The sequence below is a fragment of the Bos taurus genome, chromosome 23, assembly GCF_002263795.3.
Source record: "Bos taurus isolate L1 Dominette 01449 registration number 42190680 breed Hereford chromosome 23, ARS-UCD2.0, whole genome shotgun sequence".
Taxonomy (NCBI): Eukaryota; Metazoa; Chordata; class Mammalia; order Artiodactyla; family Bovidae; genus Bos; species Bos taurus.
Genome location: NC_037350.1, coordinates 30,198,016 through 30,223,866, shown reverse-complemented (window position 1 = coordinate 30,223,866; position 25,851 = coordinate 30,198,016). Strand labels below are relative to the sequence as shown.

At 38.6% G+C, this 25,851-nt stretch overlaps 1 protein-coding gene and 2 non-coding genes across 4 annotated transcripts; 1 reads left to right on the top strand and 2 right to left on the bottom strand.

The window, feature by feature from the left end:
- Nucleotides 1-723: 723 nt before the first annotated feature.
- On the bottom strand, nt 724-798 carry TRNAT-UGU (transfer RNA threonine (anticodon UGU)). Its single transcript has one exon. It is a non-coding gene; the product is annotated as a tRNA-Thr (tRNA).
- Nucleotides 799-7,675: 6,877 nt separating this feature from the next.
- Nucleotides 7,676-25,728, bottom strand: LOC112443761 (SCAN domain-containing protein 3-like). 2 transcript variants are annotated; one of them, XM_059880639.1, is made up of 3 exons: nt 25,054-25,728; nt 14,133-14,281; nt 7,676-11,799 (listed from the first exon to the last, which is right to left on the bottom strand). In XM_059880639.1, the coding sequence occupies exons 1-3, from the start codon at nt 25,068-25,070 to the stop codon at nt 10,292-10,294; spliced, it is 1,674 nt and encodes a 557-aa protein (XP_059736622.1). In that variant the 5' UTR covers nt 25,071-25,728; the 3' UTR covers nt 7,676-10,291. The 2 variants fall into 2 exon arrangements, with proteins under 2 accessions (XP_059736622.1, XP_059736623.1); XM_059880640.1 differs by lacking the exon at nt 7,676-11,799 and having other exon boundaries at nt 13,568-14,281.
- Nucleotides 20,802-20,874, top strand: TRNAK-UUU (transfer RNA lysine (anticodon UUU)). Its single transcript has one exon. It is a non-coding gene; the product is annotated as a tRNA-Lys (tRNA).
- Nucleotides 25,729-25,851: the final 123 nt, after the last annotated feature.

The following is a 25,851-nucleotide window of genomic DNA, read 5'->3' as shown; positions in this document are numbered from 1 at the left end:
AGTATGATTGACCTACAGATCTATGTTAGTTCCAGTTGCACAATATGGTGATTTGATATTTCTATTACAAAATAATTACCATGATAACTCGAGTTACCAAAGATATTACTATATATATATATGTATATATATATATTTTTTTTTTCTTTTTACTGTTTTCCTCATGCTGTACATTTTATCTTCATGACTGATTTATTTTGTAACTGGAATTTTGTGCCTCTTAATCTCCCTCACCTATTTCACTTATCCCTCAACGCCCCTCCCCTCTGACAACCACAGTCAATCCATGTTGCCCGAAACTGTGAGAATGTGCGTATTCAACACCTCTCTGACCACTCCCGAGATGGGGACAACCATCCCATAATGGAGGTGAAGCAGGTTATTTATTTCCCCAGAAAATGACCTTCGCCAGTTCATTTGCCCTTTTGTGACGGGAAGAAGAGGGTTGCAGAGATTTTAGATCATTCTTAGGGTTCTGGCCTTTTTCGGGATCTGAAGGAGGCAGCGGGGTGGTTCTGTATGGGAGGTGAAGCAGGTTTATTTATTTCCCAGAAAATGACCTTCGCCAGTTCATTTGCCCTTTTGTGACGGGAAGAAGAGGGTTGCAGAGATTTTAGATCATTCTTAGGGTTCTGCCTTTTTCGGGATCTGAAGGAGGCAGCGGGGTGGTTCTGTAGTACTGAAATCTTCATTCTTTCTCAGGAACAAAGAGGCGTGCAAAATAGGCCCTAACTGGGATTCGAACCCAGGATCTCCTGTTTACAAGACAGGCGCTTTAACCAACTAAGCCATAGAGCCAGACAAGGTACAGCCTCCGAAAGAACTTTAAATCAATTTTCTTTGTTACTTTGAAAAATATCCAGATCTTTTCCAGTCTTATATACAGGTTGTGCCCATTTTCAGTGACTGAACAAAGGGCTTGACAATGTGATGATTACTATGCCTCAGAGAGACATAGAAGTTAAAATGAGGCCACAGACACCACATCCGAGTCCTGAATTTTGCGTAAAAATATTCTAATACATTATATTTCCATAGCACTTTGGAATTACAAAATTTGCCTCTCTGAACATCAAAAGCAACCCCCAATACTGAGCATATTATCATTCCTATTTTATATTCAACTCCAAAAACGTTTAAGGACTTGTTCAAGTTTGCACAGATAGCGAAGAAGTGGAGTTAAGACGAACTCATTTTCTCATGCTAATTCATTACCATCTGAGTCACCAGGAAAGCCCTCTGATGCTAATTCAACCACATTGTCAGCACAGCATTTTCTCATGCTGCAGAAAGAAACAACCCCAAGAATCATAACAGCTTAGAGTAACACACCCTGCTCCTGCTATTTGTCTTCCATGACTCCGCCCAGGATGAGGGAGCCATCTCTACCTGAAACATTGATGGTCTCTTGACAAACGAAGAAAGAAGAATATGCCAAATCAGGAACTGTTTCTTGGTGCCCAAAAGTGCCATGTCAATTCTGCTCACATTTATTATCCAGAGTGAAATAAGTCAAATCTGGTATCTGTGGAGTGAGGCAGTACAATCATATCCCAGGAAGAGGCAGTAAATACTTTTGAAAATTATAATTTTTCACAACTACCATCCCATATAGTCTCATTTGTGAAACTCAGAACTTTTTTCTTTTAAAAATTTATTTGTCCATAAAGACAGAAGATCTTGTCTGTGTTGAAAATGTTCAGTTTTTGTGGCTTTTAAGTTTTTAGTTTGGGAAACATGAGTATCAGTTCGTAAAGATAAGCTGGGCTAATGTGGGCACTGTAGAAATTCAGTCAATATAATCTATCATTGCTATGTATTTGGGATGGGGAGTAGGAGAAAAGATGAAAGATGAAACCACAGTTAGTTAAGAAGAGTAAGAACAAGGTAGTTCTTGACAGCAGCTGTACACCCAGATACACTCATCTGAGACTGTGATTGACTACTTTGCATACGGTTAATAGTAAACACAGTCGCGGGAAAAGCGGTCTTGTTAGGTGGTCACTGTGGCTTGGGGCTGAGGCGGTCCCCTTCAAGAGTAACCGCGGGCCTGTGCCACGGTCACGCCACTGGCCTTTTCCTTTAGCCTTCTCGCTCACCAAAAGACTTTCCCGTCTAGTTATAAAGTGCCAAGTTGTTTGCCAAAGGGATTACTCTTTGGATTAACACCTGTAGGAAATGAGCTGCACTGCATCCCAGCGTAAGACCTCAGCCAACCCCACAGGGGCGGCGACGAAGAGGAGTTACCCCGCGTCTGAGGTCAGGGGCGGAGGCCAGGAGGAGGCAACCCCACGCCCGAGGAGCCATGGGCTGCGTGAGCGCAGGAGGGCCGAGAGGAGCTATCCCACTTTGAAAGTCAGGAAGGGCGGCCCTGAGGAGATACCCCTCGTCCAAGGTAAGGAGCAATGGCTGCGGCTTTGCTGGAGCAGCCGTGAAGAGATACCCCCACGCCCAAGGTAAGAGAAACCCAAGTAGACTGTAGGTGTGCAAGAGGGCATCAGAGGGCAAACACACTAAAACCATACTCACAGAAAACTAGTCAATCTAATCACACTAGGACCACAGCCTTGTCTAACTCAATGAAACTAAGCCATGATGGGCGGGTCATGATGGAGACATCTGACAGAATGTGGTCTGCTGGAGAAGGGAATGGCAAACTACTTCAGTATTCTTGCCTTGAGAACCCCATGAACAGTATGCAAAGGCAAAATGAATAGGATACTGAAAGAAGAAACTCCCCGGGTCAGTAGGTGCCCAATATCCTACTGGAGATCAGTGGAGAAATAACCTCCAGAAAGAATGAAGGGATGGAGCCAAAGCACTACCCAGCTGTGGATGTGACTGGTGATAGAAGCAAGGTCCAATGCTGTAAAGAGCAATATTGCATAGGAACCTGGAATGTCAGGTCCATGAATCAAGGCAAAATTGGAAGTGGTCAAACAAGAGATGGCAAGAGTGAATGTCGACATTCTAGGAATCAGCGAACTAAAATGCACTGGAATGGGGTGAATTTAACTCAGATGACCAATTATATCTACTACTGCCAGGCAGGAATCCCTCAGAAGAAATGGAGTGGCCATCATGGTCAACAAAAGAGTCCGGAATGCAGTACTTGGATGCAATCTCAAAACAACAGAATGATGTCTGTTCGTTTCCAGGGCAAACCATTCACTATCACAATAATCCAAGTCTATGCCCCAACCAGTAACGCTGAAGAAGCTGAAGTTGAATGGTTCTATGAAGACTACAAGACCTTTTAGAACTAACACCCCCAAAAAGATGTCCTTTTCATTATAGGGGACTGGAATGCAAAAGTAGGAAGTCAAGAAACACCTGGAGTAACAGGCAAATTTGGCCTTGGAATATGGAAGCAAGCAGGGCAAAGACTATTAGAGTTTTGCCAAGAAAATGCACTGGTCAATAACAAAAGCACCCTCTTCCAACAACACAAGAGAGACTCTATACATGGAATCACCAGGAATGGTCAACACTAAATCAGATTTGATTATATTCTTCTGCAGCCCAAAGATGGGGGGAGGGGGGGGAGAAGCTCTATACAGTCAACAAAAACAAGACCAGGAGCTGACTGTGGCCCCAGAGGCATGAAACTCCTTATTGGCAAATTCAGATTAAAATTGAAGAAAGTAGGGAAAACCACCTAGGGGGGCCATTTCAGGTATGACCTAAATCAAATCCTTATGATTATACAGTGGAAGTGAGAAATAGATTTAAGGGCCTAGATCTGATAAGGATAGATAAGATAGATAGGCTAGATAGAAGCCTGATGAGCTAGGAATGAGGTTCGTGACATTGTACAGGAGACAGGGATCAAGACCATCCCCATGGAAAAGAAATGCAAAAAAGCAAAACGGCTGTCTGGGGAGGCCTTACAAATAGCTGTGAAAAGAAGAGAAGTGAAAAGCAAAGGAGAAAAGGAAAGATATAAACATCTGAATGCAGAGTTCCAAAGAATAGCAGGAAGAGATAAGAAATCCTTCTTCAGCGATTGATGCAAAGAAATAGAGGAAAACAACAGAATGGGAAAGACTAGGGATCTCTTCAAGAAAATCAGAGATACCAAAGGAACATTTCATGCAAAGATGGGCTCGATAAAGGACAGAAATGGTATGGACCTAACAGAAGCAGAAGATATTAAGAAGAGATGGCAAGAATACACAGAAGAACTGTACAAAAAAGGATCTTCACGACCCAGATAATCACGATGGTGTGATCACTGACCTAGAGCCAGACATCCTGGAAATGTGAAGTCAAGTGGCCCTTAGAAAGCATCACTACGAACAAAGCTAGTGGAGGTGATGGAATTCCAGTTGAGCTGTTCCAGGTCCTGAAAGATGATGCTGTGAAAGTGCTGCAGTCAATATGCCAGCAAATTTGGAAAACTCAGCAGTGGCCACAGGACTGGAAAAGGTCATTTTCATTCCAATCCCAAAGAAAGGCAATGCCAAAGAATGCTCAAACTACCGCACAATTGCACTCATCTCACACGCTAGTAAAGTAATGCTCAAAATTCTACAATCCAGGCTTCAGCAATATGTGAACTGTGAACTTCCTGATGTTCAAGCTGGTTTGAGAAAAGGCAGAGGAACCAGAGATCAAATTGCCAACATCCGCTGGATCATGGAAAAAGCAAGAGAGTTCCAGAAAAACATCTATTTCTGCTTTATTGACTATGCCAAAGCCTTTGACTGTGTGGATCACAATAAACTGTGGAAAATTCTGATGAGAGATGGGAATACCAGACCACCGTGATCTGCCTCTTGAAAAATTTGTATGCAGGTCAGGAAGCAACAGTTAGAACTGGACATGGAACAACAGACTGGTTCCAATAGGAGGAGTTCGTCAAGGCTGTATATTGTCACCCTGTTTATTTAACTTCTATGCAGAGAACATCATGAGAAACGCCTGGACTGGCAAGAAACACAAGCTGAATCAAGATTGCCGGGAGAAATATCAATAACCTCAGATATGCAGATGACACCACCCTTATGGCAGAAAGTGAAAGAGGAACTAAAAAGCCTCTTGATGAAAGTGAAAAAGGAGAGTGAAAAAGTTGGCTTAAAGCTCAACATTCAGAAAACGAAGAATTATGGCATCCGGTCCTGTCACTTCATGGGAAATAGATGGGGAAAGAGTGGAAACAGTGTCAGACTTTATTTTTCTGGGCTCCAAAATCACTGCAGATGGTGACTGCAGCAATGAAATTAAAAGATGCTTACTCCTTGGAAGGAAAGTTATGACCAACCTAGATAGCATATTCAAAAGCAGAGACATTACTTTGCCAACAGTGAAGAAGGCTGAGCCACCGAAGAATTGATGTTTTTGAAACTGTGGTGTTGGAAAAGACTCTTGAGAGTCCCTTAGACTGCAGGAGATCCAACCAGTCCATTCTGAAGGAGGATCAGCCCTGGGATTTTCTTTGGAAGGAAATGATGCTGAAGCTGAAACTCCAGTACTTGGCCACCTCATGCGAAGAGTTGACTCATTGGAAAAGACTCTGATGCTGGGAGGGATTGGGGGGCAAGAGGAGAAGGGGACGACAGAGGATGAGATGGCTGGATGGCATCGCTGACTGCGATGGATGTGAGTCTGAGTGAACTCCGGGAGTTGGTGATGGACAGGGAGGCCTGGAGTGCCTGCGATTCATGGGGTCGCAAAGAGTCGGACACGACTGAGCGACTGATCTGATTTGATCTGATCTGATCTGATTAATAGTGAACACTACCACAATAGAAGATAGAACATTTCATCACCCTGCAGAATTCTCTCCGTGATATTCTCACTTTTACTACTGTATTCAACTACTGTTGAATAAACATGATACATTTTATATTGTGAAAGGGTATTTAGGTTTTTCCCACTGAACTTTTATAAGCATTTGATGGTTTTCCCCACTTTACCCCACTTAAACACTGCATCTAAACGTGCACCTACAAAACAAACTTATCATCAACTTCCAACCAAACAACCCAAGATCAGTTTTACAAATTTAACATCTTACAGACACTCCACCCTTGCATTCAAATTCTAATTCTACCCTTTGAATTCACTTCACTGATCAAGTCTGCCCGTTTCAAAGAAATGATTCCCGATCTTGAAGTCATTCTTTAACTTTAATAAATTATAAAAAGCAATAATAAAAATACATACCAATATACAAGACACAAAAAATTTTAATGTTAGAATGAACAGATTTAAAATTACATCCTATAAGATATAACAAATTTGACAGGGAAAATAAGAGAGAGTATAAAAAGTGTACCACTTTAATATACATATAGGCAATTTATATATATAGAATTGCTAATTTAATAAAAAACTTTTCATAGTTCCATAATGGCTATATGTATATCTTTGAATTAACACATTATAATCAGTATATTAAAATTTTTAATGTGATAAGTGAGCTTGCTTCTTGCTCGTTAATTTGTCTAATCTAGGTTGGATTGATGACAATGCTACTCTCAAGGGATAATGTATATTTAAACTGTTTCTATGTTTTGTTTTAATAACACTTAAGGTAGAGAACCCAGTCTCACAGAGGTATGTTCGAGGGAACAGAAGAAGAGATTTAAAGCAATTCCCAGCAAGCTCCAGGATATTCATTTTTTAACTTTTATCCAAAATGAAGCAAGTGATGCTGTATTTCAAATTCATTTTCAATCCCTTCATCAGTAGCCAGATTCAACAACTTATCCTGTAGGATTATAGTTAAATTTAAATTATCTTTTGATGAAAGAAATGGATTTTGTATCCATGAATTTCCTATGCGTGGATCTTCTATTGAAGGAAAGTACAATTCAAAACAATCTGACAAATTTGTAAGATGTTCACTGACAACTTTTTGTAGATGTGCAATATCAAGATCATTACCTACTTCATTGATAACTGTTGTTAAATTATGGAACATGTCATAACAATCTGTAGAAACTCTTTTTTTCCAAGCTTTTAACTTTTGTTTTTGTCCTTCAATCTTATCTGCCATTGAAAAACATGTTGCATTTTTTCCTTGCATGCAAACATTAAGATCATTAAAAATACTGAAGATGTCAGATAAATAAGCAAGTTTGGCAATCCAATTCACATCTTTGAAAAGTTGGGACCAAACTGGCTTCTTGCTTTGCAGAAATACTAAGAGTTCATTTCGTATTTCAAACAGTCTTGATAGAACTTTTCCCCAGGATAACCACCGTATTTCAGCATGCAATAACAGTTGCTTATGATCAGCTTCCATATTATCACATAATAAAGAAAATAACTTGAATTTAATGCATTAGATTTTTGACATAAATTCACAATTTTTACTATGTCAGTAAGCACACTATTCAGTTCAGCTGATATTTTTTTCATAGCAAGACTTTCTCGATGAATGAAGCAATGTGTTATTTTACATTCTGGTGCAAGTTCTTTAATCTGGTTAATCACTTCAGAATGTTTTCCTGTCATTGAAGCTGCACCATCAGAACACACTCTACACAAAACTTAAATTCCCAAACCACATTTGTTGACAACATAATTCTTCAGAGCTTCATACAGTTCTGAGCTAGTTGTGTTTGTTGGTAAAGAGGCTGAAAAAAGAACTTCTTCCTTTATATCATCATCATGTTCAAATCTCACAATATACTAAAAGAATTATCATGTTAGCCAATATCTCTGCATTCATCAAGTTGCAATGAAAAATACTTGGCTAGTTTTATTTGTTCTATGAGTTGGTCTTCCATATCATTCGCCAGTTCCTGAATACGTCGAGCTATGGTGTCATTGGAAAGTGGTACTTGAGCTACCTTCTTTGCTGCAGATTCACCCAACATTTCTAAGCAAACTTCTTTGATGCAGTCCTTCACTAGTGTCTCAGCAATTGTGTATGGTGTTTTAGACTTAGCAACCGGAAGCGCTACTTTATAAGAAGCCCTCAAAGCACTAATGTTTATGTGAGAAACATTGAACACATGCTTTGGTTGGTTTTTCAATTCATTACTCTTTCTTTCAAAGAATTCTTTTGGTTGTGAACTTATTTCTTTATGTTTTGAATATAGATGCCGCTTAAGTTTTGATGGTTTCATCGCTTCATTAGCCAGTACATCTCCACAGATAATACACTGTGGTTTCAGCACTTCACCATCAATTATGGCTATGAAACCAAACTCAATATATGAGGGATCATACTTCCGAGTAAAGCTAGTATGAACTCTTTTGGTTTTCACTCCCTCAAGATGACTTCCATTGTTACCATTCCTTTTGCTACTATTGCCATATTCAGAATAGGTGTGTCTTTTCTTCACAAAAAAGTCCAGTGAAGCTTGTTTTGTCATCTGCAAATTAGAATTAAAAATAAGCAATACAAATTTTACTTTCCTCCTTATTAATAATGTTAAACTAAAAATTAAAAACTAGGCCTGCATCATCAAAAAATCTACAAATAATAAAAGCTGGAAAGATGTGGGAAAAAAGGAACTCTTCTTCTATACTGTTGATAGGAATGTAAATTGGTACAGCCACTATGGAGAACAGTATGGAAGTGCATCAGAAAACAAAAAATAGAGTTATTGTATGATCCTGCAATCTCACTCCTGGGCATATATTCAGAGAAAACTATAATTCAGAATGATACATACACCCCAATGTTCATTGCAGCACTATTTACAATAGCCAAGACATGGAGGCAACCTAAAGGTCCATGAACAGATGAATGGATAAAGAAGATGTAGTACATATATACAATGGAATATTACTCAGCCATAAAAAAGAATGAAGTAATGCCATCTGCAGCAACATGGATGGACCTAGAAATTATCATATTCAGTGAAATAAGCCAGAAGAAGAATGATAAATAAATGACATTGCTTATAAGTGGAATTTAAAAACAAGATACAAATGAACTTATTTCCAAAACAGAAAGAGACTCACAGACATAAAAACAAACTTATGGTCAGTTATTAAAGGAGAAAGATAGGGGAGGGATAAATTAGGAGATTGGGATTAACATATATATACTACTATATATAAAATAGATAACCAACAAGGTCCTACTGTATAGCATAGGGAATATACTAAATATTTTGTAATGACCTATAAGGGAAAAGGATCTGAAAAAAGAATGGGTGTGTGTATATATATATATAGGTGTGTGTGTGTGTATATGTATCAACATGTATATACATATATGTATATATACATATATAAACTGAATCACTGTGCTGTATACTTGAAACTAACATAATATTATAAATCAACTAGACTTCAATTTAAAAAATTTTACAAAACCAGGCTTGATTAAAAACATAAAATTATTTTTAAATTAAGTTATAAAGATAAGTAAATGCTTACATTTTCTCAGTTTTACACACTTCTGGGTTACAGCTGACAAGCTAAACAGCATATCACACATTTTAATGTGAACCTATTATACTTGACTAATTTACAACTGCTATCACATGTGATTCACCTTGAGAGTTTAACATCAAGACTGAATATTCTATTTGAAAAGATGAGTTCATTAATCATGTGCTTTGTATCTGCAATGTCATATTGTTGTAATTTCCAAGTACTCTCAATATGTGTACTTACCTCACTGTGAACTAGTATGACAGTTTGCAGACCATTACTGGTCTGAAGAACAAACTCTAAATACCACTGGCCCAAATCACATGTAACCTTCATATTTCAAAACACTAACTTGAACACATATTAGTTCTACTTTATAAAACCTAATGATTGAAAAATCTCTTTGGCCTTATTTCACACTCTGCATTTTAATCATAAAACCAAACTTTCCCAACAAAACTCATGTCTCCCAACCAAATTTATCATTCCCTGACCTTCCTAAATATTTCTTCACTTGACCTGAGATGCCCTTTCTTAGCTTACCTCTCTACCCGCACTTACATACAACTAAAACAATGTAACAGTAAGTTCATCTGTTCCCAAATTTATCCTTCTGTAGAAACATACCACCAGGCATACCATTTGTCCCCTGGATCCTAGCTTTCTCATCCCCCCAAGAAATGCGTGACATCAGAAAGAAGAGATATTACTGCTGCTCACTCCAGAACAATAAACAAAGCAGCATCCAAGGTTATAACTTACAACTTGAAAAATGAGTGGAGGGAGGACATTAAAAGTAATTGACCTTTTTTAGAAGAAAATATATCCAAGATGGCCATCATTGTGCTTTAGTGTGCCATGTCAAAACTTTCTCACTCATCATGATCACAGTAAAGAAGAAAGAGGCTCTTGCCTTTCTTTGATCCACAACAAATTCTTTGATCCACACTCAAATTCTTACCCAATCTCCTACTTTGTCTGATGAAATCGGTGTTTCCGATGGCTTCAACATTTTGAAAGGTTGAACAGTCAAACTTCTTGGAACCTCATCATGTTTCCTTTTCATTGTAGTGGTCTGGTAGCAAAGACTACAAGTTATTTTGTTACAATAACCCTCAGTCTCAGGTTGAGAGGGCACTCCACAGATTGCATGGATGTTTCTACAACATGATTCACAACTATTAGCACCTATGCATTCTTTTCCACAACCCACACATGATAAAAAATTCAGTCTGCTTTCAGGAACAGTTTTTCGGGCTACCTTAGGAGTAATAGAAAAAATCTCTTCAATATCACTACTATCTGTTCCAATCTCAATGTTTTCTTCATACTGGGCTCTTAGAGTATTTTCTGATTCTTTATCAGCCTGTTCCAATTCATTTTCTGTGTTCAGGCTGGCAACAAGTTCTTCAGTTGACTGAGAATGAGAGAGCCCCAGTTTAGCTTCAGAACTAAATGCACCCTCACATAGAGTCTGTTGCATGCCTCTGTGATGGGGTTGATTTTGGGTCATTTGAATAAACCACAAAAATTCAGCCCAGTGTGATGAATTGTTAGTTTGCATCCAGGAGATAATTCGATTTTGGATATCCTCATTAACTTGATTTATAGAACTTAGGCTTTGGCAGGGCTGAGGATTCCCATGAACAATTTTAAGTTCTGGCCAAATATTACTAAGTTCACTGACAATCTGGCTTGAAAATTCCCTCCCACTGTCAGACTGTAGAACACTGGGTGCTCCAATAATTGTAAAAATATCTAAAAGAGCATGTGCAACCTCTTTAGGCCTTTTAGATTTTAATGACCGCAAAAAACTCAAGTTTGTACGAAAGTCTTGATAATGCATAATAAATTTATACTCTCCATCAGGATTCAACTGCATGTCTATAAGATCCACTTGGCATCTTGAGTTAACTTCCTTAATTGGCTTTGATGTTAGAACTTTCTTGAGTTTTGAATGTTTCTGTTGGCATGGTTTGCAGAGTGTCAAGTACAGCATTATAACTTCTTTTGTGATGTTCTTGTATTTTGCTTGTAACTCTTTTTCCATGCGTGTACGTCCACCATGTCCAGTGCTGAGATGTGTGTCATGCAATATGTCAAATAAGTCCTCACTGTGTAAATAAAACCGTATTTTATCTGTTTCCCCATTTATAGCCTCAATTAGCTTCTCATGACCTTGTACAATGATCACATCAAATCTAGCCAAGCGCCGGTAGTCAATTGATTCTTTTTTTTCCTTAGCCTTAGCTTCTTTCACTTCCCTGATTAATTGACAGTACTTTGCTTTAGAAAATATCTTGGTGTTATTACTCTTGTTTTCCAGTAACACTGCTAAGCTTCTGAAGAACTTTTCTCTCATGTTTTCTGGTTCGATTTCTGCTTCATTAGCATCTAAACTACTAAAGTTATCATCACCCATGCTTTGAGACATCATGGAAAGCCACAAAAATGATCCTAAAATATAAATGAAAAACCAATTAGAATATTTGGGAATATAATCTAAATACCATATTGCCCAAATAACCACTAGAGCTTGGAGTAGAAGTAGATATGAACACATAAGAGGGGCAGCACAATTTTGATTAAGAAGTCTACCTTTGGAGGAATAAAGAGGGGTAGCCAGGAACAAAAAGTTCTGATAAAGAGTAGAAGGCCAGGTTATGACTTTCCAGAGCAGTATCCAGGGTTAACCCTAAAGTAAAGCACTGTTTTATGTAAAACAGAAAACAAATTGATGTTATAATTTTTTTTCATTTATTTATTAATTACACAAAAACTATTTTTTGGCTAGAGAAGTCTCAGAAATACAGTAATAGTTTTTTTTTATAGAATGATAGTTTCTTAATTAATTAATTTACTTATTTTGGCTGCATCCAGGTCTTAGTTACAGCGTGCAGGGGGGATCTTTTGTTGCAGCACCCCAACCTTCTAGCTATGTGACAAGGCTCTGGAGCCCACAGGTTCAGCAGTTCCTCCATGGCATAAGGGATCTTAGTTCCCATGTGGATCTTAGTTCCCTGACTCCACTGCAAGGGGACTGGACCACCAGGGAATGGATGCTTAACTGCTGAACCATCAAGGAAGTCCTAATAGGTGTTTTTGTCTTTTTTTTAAGTTTCAGACTATACCACATTTTGTTTTATTCAGTCATGTTAGCTGGTATAGCAACATCTGGGGCTTAAGTTGAAATATCATATATTTACATCAGCTCCCTTTTGGTGCTTGTAAAGCTATAAACCCAATATAAATACCCTTACTACTGATTTTGATAAAGAAAGAGCAGCAGACAAACCTGAAGTAGTGAAAAATCTCTGGTTTAATATAAGATATTAAAATAAATGTTTAGACTATTCATAATAATAGAAACATTTAAATAAATCAAATTTGGCTAGTCTTAAGGAAGCTATTTTGAAAAGATCAAAAAGAATAATTTGGAATTAGCATATAACCTCGAAAGTCCTATAGATGCTTGGAAAAAATACTTTTTCTCAAGTTGTTTGATAATTTGCATACCAAATATTGAACTGGTAAATTGAAATAATTCTCAAATGTTAATAATTTCCAAAGCTTCGGAATTGTGTTTTGGCCTCATTTAACTCTCAGTTGTTCCAACAAGACCTCCTTGATCATTTAAGCTTACAGTGAGTTCTCCTTTCTTGAAGATATAATTTATCAATAACATAAACTAGCACTGTAGTACTTTCTTCTTTCACTGTTTCATATGTACAACGGACAAGACTATAAGTTTCTAAAGAAGCAGGGATCACTTTTCCTTCTAGTATTTCTTCCACTATCTAACATTTTATTACAAAGAAAAGTGTTGAATAAGGAGTTCCCTGGTGGTCCAGTGATTTAGAATTGGTGCTTTCACTGCTGAGGGCTGGGTTCAATCTCTGGTCAGGCAACTAAGATTCTGCAAATCAAGCCTTGGGGTGCAGCCAGAAAAAAAAAAAAAAGTGTTGGATAAAAATTTTTTAATTAGCTTTATAATGAAGATGACAACACTCCTGAAAAGTGCTATTTCAAAGTGTGACTGAAAAGACCATTATATAGATAGTATTTCTTTCCACACTGATACATTTTGTATCATGCTATGGAGCCATGAACATAAAGGTAAACAAGGATAAACCAGGGGGAAGAAAGAAATATAAGGCAATGTAAATGAGAACCAAGAGAATATGAGCTTCAGAAATTAGTACAATCAATATTAGTAGGTCTATGATAAGCAGAAAATATGGAATTGCTAGGGATATAAGAAAAGAAAAAGTGATATCAATTAAGCCTTTTGGAAAAGACAGGTGCTCCAGAACCAAGCCAGCCTGCACCACTGCCTCTACCACACATTACACTGTTAATAGTCCTTAGATCTCTAGTGGACATGGACTTCAGAAATTCCATTTTCTTCGGTAGGATTTCTAAGTAATAGTTCCAATCTTAAATAGCCATATGTAACAAGAATTGGGGAGCAGAGGCTATAGAAATGGGACCCATGGCTATATTGACAAGTGATCCACATTTATATACAGAGGCATCTTTGATTTATCTATCCACAGGTACTTAATTCCATTGCAAGTTATCCATGAAAAATACTGTGTTCAATTATTTTTTACATTATTGTTTGATTGCTTAAGTCAAGTTCATTAATAGCATTACACTACACTGGTTGACCTTTCCTTCAGCTATATTCACTAGAAGCGTCAATGGAATAAAGTTTGATAACCTTTCAATGAATGGGCCCTTCCCTCTCCCAAATCTCATCCTCTTTCCAAAGACTAAATTATCCTCACCATTATCTTGAAGGAGGTGTGATTCTGGAGATTCACATTCCATTCTGTCTTCTATAGACTGGAGATGGGTACCTAAGGACTCCTTTGCAGTATCCAGAAGAGTCTTTTTCTTCCATTGGAACTGCTTGCTCATATGTGCCCTGTGGGACCTGGGGATAAATAGGTACATTTGGAAATTAATATAATGTTAATAATATCACTGCATAAACCATAGCTAAACCTTAAAACATTTTTCTACTGAAATGGAAAGGATATAAAGAAGAAAAAGTCTTCACTGAATTCTTAAGAGGAGTGCTAGATAGAGTAAGAAGAGAAATAAAAAATGCTGGAACAAATAAGGTCAGAGCCAATACAACAGAAATTAGACAGGAGTTGATATGCAAACCTATGGTTTTTGTTTTGGGAACTCAGAATGGAAGCACATTAAAGGAATATTCCCTAAATTGTGAATAACTGGGAAGAAAATTGTAAATGAGCTTTCAGTAGGAGCAATCAAAGTAAATATTTGGGGTGAAATTATCTAATAAATGACTAATGAACTATTTAAACCAGGAAGAAAATCGGACAGTTGTTTTTAGACCAAAATGTGGAAAACATTAGCCGACTGTGTTATGTATGGATGCAGGGGGAAAAAGCCAATCAAAGTGGGTAACTGTGTTGGGTGAAAAGAAAATATTATTTTAGCCTTACACCAATCATCTAGTACTCGTGTCATAATTAAATTCACCCTATTGTCTCCAAAATATACAGTTGATCCTTGGACAATATTGGCTTGACCCTTAGGGGGTCTATCTACAAAGCAATTTTTTTTCCAATAACAAATAATACAGTACTACACAATCCTTGGTTGGTTGAATTTGCACATGCAGGAGCAGATTTGGAAGAACCCTGTATAGGGATGCAGGTCAAGAAGCAACAGTTAGAACCAGACATGGAACAACAGACATGTTCCATGTCTGGTAACAACAGACTGGTTCAAAATGGGAAAGAAGTAACTCAAGGCTGTATACTTTCACCTTGCTTATTTAACTTATATGCAGAGTACATCATGGAAATCCTGGACTGGATGAATCACAAGCTGGAATCAAGATTGCCGGGAGAAATATTAACAACTTCAGATATCCAGATGATACTACTCTAATGGCAGAAAGCAAAGAGGAACTAAAAACCCTCTTGATGAGGGTGAAAGAGGAGAGTGAAAGTTATTGCCACTGACTTTAAATAAACACTGTCTTTAATATAGAAGCATGTTTGGGAATCCCTTGGTGGTCCAGTGGTTAGGACTCAGCACTTTCACTGCAGTGGCCTGACTGCGATTCCTGGTTGAGGAATTAGGAACCAAGATACTAGATAGATAAACACACACACACAAATACATACATATAAACATGTTTACCTCCAAGTTATCTATATGGCACTGTTTGTTACACATTTGCTTACCATATTCTTGGGAAACCAGAAGTAAGAACATATTTAAAGCTCTTCATGGGAAATAGATGGGGAAACAGTGGAAATAGTGTCAGACTTTAATTTTTTGGGCTCCAAAAAAATTGAAGCCATGAAATTAAAAGACGCTTACTCCTTGGAAGGAAAGTTATGACCAACCTAGATAGCATATTGAAAAGCAGAGCTATTACTTTGGCAACAAAAGTCCATCTAGTCAAGGCTATGGTTTTCCCAGTGGTCATGTATGGATGTGAGAGTTGGACTGTGAAGAAAGCTGAGAGCCGAAGAATTGATGCTTTTGAACTGTGGTGTTGGAGAAGACTCTTGAGAGTCCCTTGGACTGCAAGGAGATCCAACCAGTCCATTCTAAAGGAGATCAGTCCTGGGTGTTCATTGGAAGGACTGATGCTGAAGCTGAAACTCCAATACTTTGGCCACCTCATGCGAAGAGTTGACTCATTGGAAAAGACCCTGATGCTAGGAGGGATTGGGGGCAGGAGGAGAAGGGGATGACAAAGGATGAGATGGCTGGATGGCATCACCAACTCGATGGACATGAGTTTGAGTGAACACTGGGAGTTGGTGATGCACAGGGAGGCCTGGCGTGCTGTGATTCATGGGGTCGCAAAGAGTCAAGACATGACTGAGCAACTGAACTGAACTGAACTGAATGTTATTCCTCCTTCAGCCTGTATATAAGTTGATATATTAAATCTTTGTAAAATATAATTCTGTGAATCAGTTGTCATAACATTCAATAGGTATGTCTATCTGGACTGTGTTACAGTCTAATGTCTGATTGTGCTAAGTCTAGAAATGATAGTCAGTGGACAATAAGAAAATCTTGTAATAATCCAGGAAGGTGGTTAACAGCCAACTGTTTGGCACAGTTTGTTATCAGTAATCTAGATTGTTTCTGTCCGGCCTTTCAATCATTTTAATGTCATTATTTGTGTTATCAGCTTACTATAGCTTCTTCTTTAAATAGTCTTTGCCTATAATTTACCAGATGAAGTCTAAAGCTTCAGTGCCATTCACCAAAAGGAAAAAAAAAGTAATAAAACTTGTGTTACAGTGTGTTGTACTATTTTAGTTTAGGAGAGTTTTCATTGACTTGTAGATCTTTTACTCATTTCTACACATGGATATTTGTTAATCATATAAGCAACAAGTAAACTGGGAAAGAGATGTGTTAGGTAGATTCTATTCTATTCTATTCTAATGAAAGTAGGTCCATTAATGAAAATAAGTATTCAACAGCCAATAACTTCCCAAGTCTGTCTTAAGAGAATAGCAGCCTCTGGGACTAATCACATCTCCATGATTAATTCTAAAACTGAGTAAGAATGAAAGTTAAAAGGAGGGGAGGAGCTGTTACCTCCTAAGAACCAGAATTCTGATTTATAGCTATTTAATATACCTTAATGGAGAAGGAAATGGCAAACCACTCCAGTACTCTTGCCTGGAAAATCCCATCGGGATGGAGGAGCCTGGTAGGCTGCAGTCCATGGGGTTCGCTAAGGGTTGGACACGACTGAATCAACTTCACTTTCACTTTTCACTTTCATGCATTGGAGAAGGAAAATGGCAACCCACTCCCATGTTCTTGCCTGGAGAATCCCAGGGATGGGGGAGCCTCGTGGGCTACCATCTATGGGGTCGCACAAAGCTCGGACAACGACTGAAGTGGACTTAGTAGCAGCACAATATATCCTTAAAGTGAAAAGAACACAAATAACTCTACAATTGGAGGGCTTTGAGGTATGGCTGCTGCCTGCTGCTGCTGCTAAGTTCCGCTTCAGTCGTGTCCGCTCTGTTGCGCACCCCAGAGACGGCAGCCCACCAGGCTTCTCTGTCCCCATGGGATTCTCCAGGCAAGAACTACTGGAGTGGGTTTGCCATTTCCTCTCAAATGCATCGAAAGTGGAAAAGTGAAAAGTGGAAGTTCGCTCAGTCGTGGTCCATTCTTTCTACCACACCCATGGCTGCAGCCCACCAGGCTCCTCCGTCCATGGGATTTTCCAGGCAAGATTACTGGAGTTGGGTGCCATTGCCTTCTCCCTGACTCCAATTCTTTAAGTGTGGCCACTTACAGTGGAAGTAGCTGGCCATTTCACATCCCTGCCAAAGCCACTCTCTTGCAAAGATCCTGTAGAAGCCATATTGCACTCAAATAGAACATTTCAATAGTTTGCCTTGCCAAATATTCTTACTTGGTTAATTTTTAAAATTTCCCTCACTGGGCCTTGGATTTACAAAAATAATTTCTCATTCATATGACATTTGAATCTAAAAATGTTCATATAATCAAGCACCCTAGCCTATCGTGCAGGAGACATCAAAATGAGAAATAACATTTTTCTGAATATGATTTTTATGGTAAGTAATTATAAACTTAGAAAAAGGTGCATAACTCATAAAATGTAGGGGCTCCAATGACATCACAAAGTGAACTACTCATTTAAAAAAACAGAACTTTATCAGCTACTTTTGTCTGACCCTCTTCACTCAATGTGTCCTACTACTCCTGACATCTATCATCAAAGATTCATTTTGCTTTTTGGACTTTACAGAAACAGAATCATATAAATATATACTTACTTTTGTCTGGGTTCTTTTGCTCAACATTTATATTTGTGAAATTCATCCATATTGTTGAATGTAGCACTTGCTCATTCATTTTCATTATTATATAGTATTCAGTTATACAAATACACCATGATGTATTCATCCATGACAACTTTTAATGGACATCTGTGTTGTTTAGAGTTCTTGGCAATTATAATAATGCTGCTATGAATATTATTTTGCATGTCTTTGAATGTGTTTCTGTAAGATATATACCTTGTAGTAGGGTTTGCTGGATCATGGAGTATGGTTACACTCGCGTTGATATTTCCAAAACGGTCATAACAACTTATTCCTATCAGTAGTACACAGGCATTCTACTAGCTCAACATCCTTACTCAAATTTGGTCACATCAACGGTGGTTACCAAGTTTGTTTTAATTTGCATTTTTCTGATCACTGTGTGCGGGTGTGCTAAGTCACTTTAGTCATGTCTGACTCTTTGTGACCCCATGGACTATAGCCCGCCAAGTTCCTCTGTCTGTGGGATTCTCCAAGCAAGAATACTGGAGTGGATTGCCATTTCTTCCTCCAGGGGATCTTCCCAATCCAGGGATCGAATCCACATCTCTTGTGTCTCCCGAATTGGCAAATGGGTTCTTTATCACTGTGCCATCTGAGAAGCCCAAAACAGACTTGCCTCAGGTCCCACCAAAATCTGAACTTGGATTCCTGGATTCAGAGTCCAGAGGGCAAAATACTGTCAGAATTATGAACTCTAATAATTCATATTCACCAAGCAGAACAAGATGCTCAAATAAAGTCTAGTAAAAGGTGTCAGTGGATGTCAGTATTCTGTGGGATGGCTTGAAAAATTTGGGTCCATAAATATGGAGCCCAAACTGCACATAAACCAGAAAATTCCAAAAAGGAAACCGTCACTGATATCTGAATGAAAGCCAAGAATGTATTATAACATTATGGTGGGATTTAAGGAATTTATGTGTCATGTTCCTTTTCCCCAAGCTGGACACCATGTTATAAACTTACTTCCTCTTCTCAGACAGAACAAAATATATAAGAAACCAATTTTCTTTTAAAAATAAAGTTCATAAATGGTCGAGCCATTTCCCTTTGGTAAGTTTTTCCCTTCTCTGGTTCTTAAGAATAAAAGGTCTTATGTAGATTTCTTTATATAGTATCACAGCATGCCATCTCAGTTTGCCTTAAATCTTTCCATAACTGAGGTAAAGGAGGTCCTGGAGGGAAAGATATAAGTCATTCTGGGAGACAAGGAAACTATTTATAATTAAACAATTTTATTCAATTCTGTAAAGTTGGTATAAGCACAACCAGAACAACTCAAGACATGAAACAAAATATAGATATGGCTTATTGTGATGCATTTATCACTGACTCCTCCTCCTCCAACACATGTACCCACACACATCTAGCCTCTTGATTCCTCTGGCATTTCCATTTGAGAGACCAGTCCCAAGGCAGGTGGGCCTGGTCTTAGAAGGAATCGGAGGAATTCCATTCAGCTTTTACCACAGAAGTGTAAAGGGTGCCTTTGGATGGCAAAAAACAAATTACAAAGGTGAAATTATCTCAAACCGGTTACGACAGTCATTTGTCTTTCACTATATAACTCCTAGATTTTGTTTTTTAAGTTTCTAATAAGAAACTTGGTCATAAAATAGTGGAGTAAATATGGCTGTATTCATTAGAAATGCATGCATTTCTCAATTGATTATAACACCCAATTTACAGTGGCTTAAACAAATTGGGGTTTATTTTTGTCATATGTTAAGAAATCCAGAGGAGGGCAGTTGCTGGCATTGATTCACATACCTAACAGTTGTCAGGGACCAGAGCTGTCTTCATTCATAACATATTGGTGGTCATCCTAACATTTGTCATCACGTCATGGTCACAAGATAGCTACCATAGCTCTAGACATCATATTCGTGTTCAAGACAGGAAGTGGGAAAAGGCTGAACTAAACACCCCACTCCAGTACTCTTGCCTGGAAAATCCCATGGATGGAGGAGCCTGGTGGGCTGCAGTCCATGGGGTCGCTAAGAGTCGGACACGACTGAGCGACTTCACTTTCCCTTTTCACTTTCATGCATTGGAGAAGGAAATGGCAACCCACTCCAGTGTTCTTGCCTGGAGAATCCCAGGGACGGGGAGCCTGGCGGGCTGCCGTCTCTGGGGTCGCACAGAGTCAGACATGACTGAAGCGGACTTAGCAGCAGCAGCAAACACATATGTGCCATTTTATAAGGAAAATATAAGCTTCCCCAGAAACTCCTAGAAAATATGCTTATTTCTTTTTGGCCAGAAACCATACTGCCTGGCCAACTCTAGTACAAGGAAAGCTGAAAAGCATTTAATTAGGTACATAGCCAACAGTTAGGTAGATAGCTTCCCCAGTGGCTCAGTGGTGAAGAAACCCTCTGCCAATGCAGGCAGGAGACATGGGGAAGATACCCTGGAATGGGAAATGGCAACCCACTCCAGTATTCTTGCTTGGAGCCTGGAGAATCCCATGGACAGAAGAGCCTGGCTGGCTACAGTCAATGGAGTTACAGAGTTAGACGCAACTGAACACGAAGACTATGTCTGAGCCTCTATTTTTTTTTTAAGAGAGCCTGGATAGCTCAGTTAGTAGAGCATCAGACTTTTAATCTGAGGGTCCAGGGTTCAAGTCCCTGTTCAGGCGTTGCTCTAAAGTGTTTTGGATAGCTCAGTCAGTAGAGCATCAGACTTTTTAATCTGAGACTCCACAGGGTTCAAACCCCTGTTCAGGCTTAAGTGAAAGTCCTTCAATCCTGTCTAACTCTTTACAACCCCATGGACTGTATAGAGTCCTGAATTCTCCAGGTTAGAATACTGGAGTGGGTAGTCTTTCCCTTTGGGCATAGATTTTTAGGCTCCTCCATGGCTCAATGGTAAAGAATTTCCTGCAGGTTTGATCCCTGGGTCCGGAAGATGCCCTGGAGAAGAGAATGGCAATCCACTTCAGTATTCTTGCCTGGAGAATCCCAAGGACAGAAGAGCCTGATGGGCTACAGTCCCTAGGATCACAAAGAGTTGGACAGACTGGAGCAACTTAGTGTAGCCAACATGAAGTATTTTTTTATGGAAGAAAGAAGGGGTGTACAATAGATACTGGGCTGGCAGTTAAAAGCATTTACAACAATGGCATTTTCCCCTTCCTTCAGAAATCACACAGAGACAAAACAAAACAAAAATAGAAAAACATTTATGCAATTATACAAATTTGACATTTAACCCTGAGTCATGTGAAAAACTTTCCAATATAATCAGAGCATAACCCTAAACATTACCCAGTATTGACCAAAGACAAAGTCCTACCAGAAGAGGAAAATTTTAAAGTAACAGGTACATGTTAAGGGAAAAAAAAAAAAACCAATACTGTTTATTTGAAACAGGAAAAGGTGTGATGGCTAGAAGATAGAGACTGCTTGTATAGGAATCTATGCAATAACACATGAACTCATGAAACAACATGCTTTCTGTAAAAGTACACAAAACTAACAGGATTTATGGAGAAAATAAAGTTGTAGGGTAGATTATTTAAATTCTACACAGCTTTGTCAGGAGATATTAATAAAACTACAGAAATGCCAGTAAAATTACAAGTATAGACAAAAAGACATATTAGACAAAAAATATTAAGTATTTTTAAAATATTAAGTATTCTAAGGATTTTTAACTTAGAAAAGTGATGGTATCTTGTTAGAGGTATAAGGAAAGGGTGAGGCAAGGGTCAAGGATATCATCATCAGAAGTTCAGATGGGCAAGCATTTGCACACTTTCCAAGAAATGTAGTGAAACTACAAAATATATAATGACAATTCTGGCTCATCATCTTGTTTTTATTTTCTGACACTGGCTTATAAAAAGATAATTCGTTTTTTCTGCTTAAATATTTTCCTTCTTTCATAAAGAAGCTATTTCATGGTTCCAAATAGGACTTTATGCCATGAAGTGAAATCCTGCTGCATTCTACATTGTAGTCAAGTTATCATCTATCTACTGCCACTACTTCTCTATCATACTTAGAGCAGAAGATAACTGAGAAGTAGAAAGCTCTTGTGGGGTAGATTGTCAAACTGTATCATCATCTTACAGACTTCCATTTGAGCCTCAGCACCTAACTGTTGGAGCTCTTGTATACAGAGAGCTTCTGAATGAGACTGCAGCAGTTCCTCAATATCTCCACTCAGCTTTTTCAAATCCAACCTCCTCTGCAAGAGTAACATAAGTTGCTTTGATTTAGTGGAGCTCTTCTGAAGTTTTCAAAGCCTTTAGAATCATAAATTAAATCAGGGAGAAAAATCTTTTTTTTTTGGCCGTGTCAAGCCTTAATTGTGGCACTCATGCTCTCTGTTGCAGCATGATGGCTCCTCTCTAGTTGTGGCGTGCCAGCTCCAGGGCACGTGGGCTCTGCAGTTTGCTGAAAGCGAGTTCTCTGGTTGAAGCCCACAGACTTTGCTGCCCTGTGCATGTGAGATCCTAGTCCCCTGACCAGGGATCAAACCAATGTCCCCTTCAACGAAAGGTGGCTTCTCAACCAGTGGACCATCAGGGAAGTCGCAATCAGGGAGAATCATACCACACCCCATGCAAGTACGCTTTTGTGACATCATCTCAAGCCTCTATAATAATACCAATTTCAAGTTTAATGCTTTATCAATTCCAGAATTCAAAAACTGTGTGTGCATCATCACCTGGTGTAGATGCAATAAACACCTTGAATGTTATCCTTAAATAATAAGCTTTAATGACTGTGATCACACCCTGATTAGAGGGTTGAAGAAAAGTAGTTGTATTAGGAGGTAAAAGAGAACTTTAATAGTTGAAGAAAGTTCATCAACTGTTGGAGGATAGCTTAGTGTATTACTGAGAATTACAAGAATTTTGAAAGAAAAGTTGTTTGTTCCTCTTGCAATATTTTTTAAAATCATCTATAAAACATCACCTAGAAGATAAGTAAATATCTGCCCTGCGATCCAACCTTTCTTGTAGACTTATAGTAGATATTCAGGCTAATCTTTACAATTATTTTTTAAAGCTTGTAGGTTGGCAGAATAATATATTACACAGGCTTTAGATTTAAATTCCTACTGGCATTTGCACCCAGCATCACCATCTTAAATACTGGACCTTCTGTTTCCCCCTTCAAGATACAGGCCCTTGAGATCACTTGCTCCAAAAGAGAGTGGTTTCATCAAAATTAAAAAACCTGGTCTACGTTATATACTTCTTTGGCAATCAAACTTCTTAACACTGGGGGAAATGTCTTTTCAGCTTCTTTGTACTCACAGCTTCACCAGAGAGCTAAATATTGTGGAAATCATAGCAGTTCTTGAAGCCACTAAACCAGCCACTATTTGTACTAAATGAAGGCACTTCTGCACTTTCTTCTTTAGGTCATATATATTGCTAATGTCTTCTCTTTAATTTTAAGAAAGGCTACTTCTCATTGCTTCTTTCTTTGGTATAAAATTCAAACAAATGTTCCATTTCTTCCATTTCCTTATGCCTTGTTCTAACAAATTTTGTAGCAATTGCAGCTGTTCCAGCTAGATAACTTTCTTTTATTTTCCCAGCATTGTCTCTAACTGTTCGTAAAGTTGACTCTTTTATTTCAGTTGCATGTTTTTTCATTTCTTTCAAAACATTTTATAATTTTGAGCTTTTCTTTATTTGTTAAATCTTTTCTTTCATGCTCACCAGCAGAAATTTTATCACCAGCACGCTTCTGTGGCACTTGCAACCCCCCCTTGCTTGCTCATTTTCTGGAACACAAAAAGGTTTAGCAAAGATTGCACCAAAATAGGAGGAACTATGCACGTAAGCGCTTCTAAAACAGAGACAGGGGCCAAGAGGAAGGATATGGAGGTGAATGGGCAGTATGTACACGTATGTCTTCACAACTTGCTGTACTAGGCTATAGTCATATACTTTGGATTCAGATGCTCTTACTTAGGTGGCCCAAAACATCAACTTTCAGGGAAAACTCATACATGAGCCGACACAATTTCAGCATTACATTGACTTATTTCCCTATTTATCAGACTCATATGAAAGATTTTGCATTCCAGAAAAACATGTTAATAGATCATAAAATGGTTAAAACGTTCTATATATATATAAAATGTTCACATTTAAAAAAGAGTTCAGATAAATGTGTGGATAGTATCTTACAGAAATGGGAGTGTTTGACAATACCCATAATATTCTAAAATTACTCATAAAAGGCAAATGTATGCTCTTAAAAATAACCTCTAGTGTGATAGACCTCACATACCAACAACCCCAAGTACTGAAAAGTATCTAGAAAATGATGCAATTAATCTCTTCATTGTACAGATGAAGTCATCAAAGTCCAAAGAAGGTGTGTACCTGAGGTTACATAGCTAATTAGTGAAAGAGCCTATTAGAGAACCCAGATCTTATTATTTACCATTTCCTGATATTTCCATTAAATGAGGCTACTTCTCTGTTTCTCCTAGAAGGTATTCCTTATATTCTTACACTGATTTGCTTCCATATATGGTCAAAGTAGTGGGCATCATAAGAAGAGATAGCTACTTTTATCTCACAGTCACTGAATAAAATATACTTTTTATTCACAAGCACTAGACCAAGGTTTCCCATTTGGTTTCCCATTTCCTTATTAGAATCAGCTACCACCAACATAAAAATTGTTATCCCAGAAGCATGAATCTATTCATCTACACCAGTGATCAAATGATAATGCCCAGAATTCAAATTTGCAGCAGTCAGTGTGAAGTGAACTCCACTCACTCCACCTTGGACCCACAGCACTCAAATTCTCCACGAAAGATGGCACCTCCAATTTCTCACCTGCTGTCTAGGTTCATCAAGCTCCCTCTCCAAATCCTCCAGCACAGTCACCACCTCCTCGCCACTCTCAGGATGGTGCTCCCGTACCCAAGCCTGGAGCTCCTCAGGCAGGATGGTCAGGAGCTGTTCCAGCACCAACAGTTCCAGGATCTGCTCCTTTGTGTGTGTCTCTGGGCTCAACCACAGACGGCAAAGTTCCCTGAGTTGGCTCAGAGCCTCCCTGGGTCCGGGAGTCTCCTGATAGCAGAACTGCCGGAAACGTTGACGAGAGAGTTCCCTGCTATAAGACAAATTCTTCTGTAGGAAGGATGCCTGATCCCAAATAGGGTCTTCTTCTTTAACCTTTATTTTGATAATCTCCCCTTGTTCCTCTGAACCCTGCCCAGCCAAGGCTGGGATGGCCCCAGGGGCTGCTGCCATCCTTAGCTTGGCCTTGCTCCAACTAGGATCTAAGGAGATGTGTGATTTTATTTGAGGTCCCCACGCAGTCTTTGGTCAGGAAAGCTTTTTTTAATAAGAAAATCCTGTTGACACAGACAAATTACAGACGCAGCTAAATTTTTTTTTTTTGTTTAGGTGAAAACAGGGCAGTTACTTGATCAATTCCATTGAAAGTGAAGCCATTCTCTGACAAGACCGGAAATTGTGAGTTCAGAACTATTCACTAAAGCTCCAGGAGCACAAATTGAGCGGCAGCTTGCTTGCGAGACAGAAAACTGAGGAAACTCTGGCCCTAAAGCCTGGGTCTACTATCCCCAACAAGAAAACCACACAGGTCTCTCTGAAACCGGCGCTCCG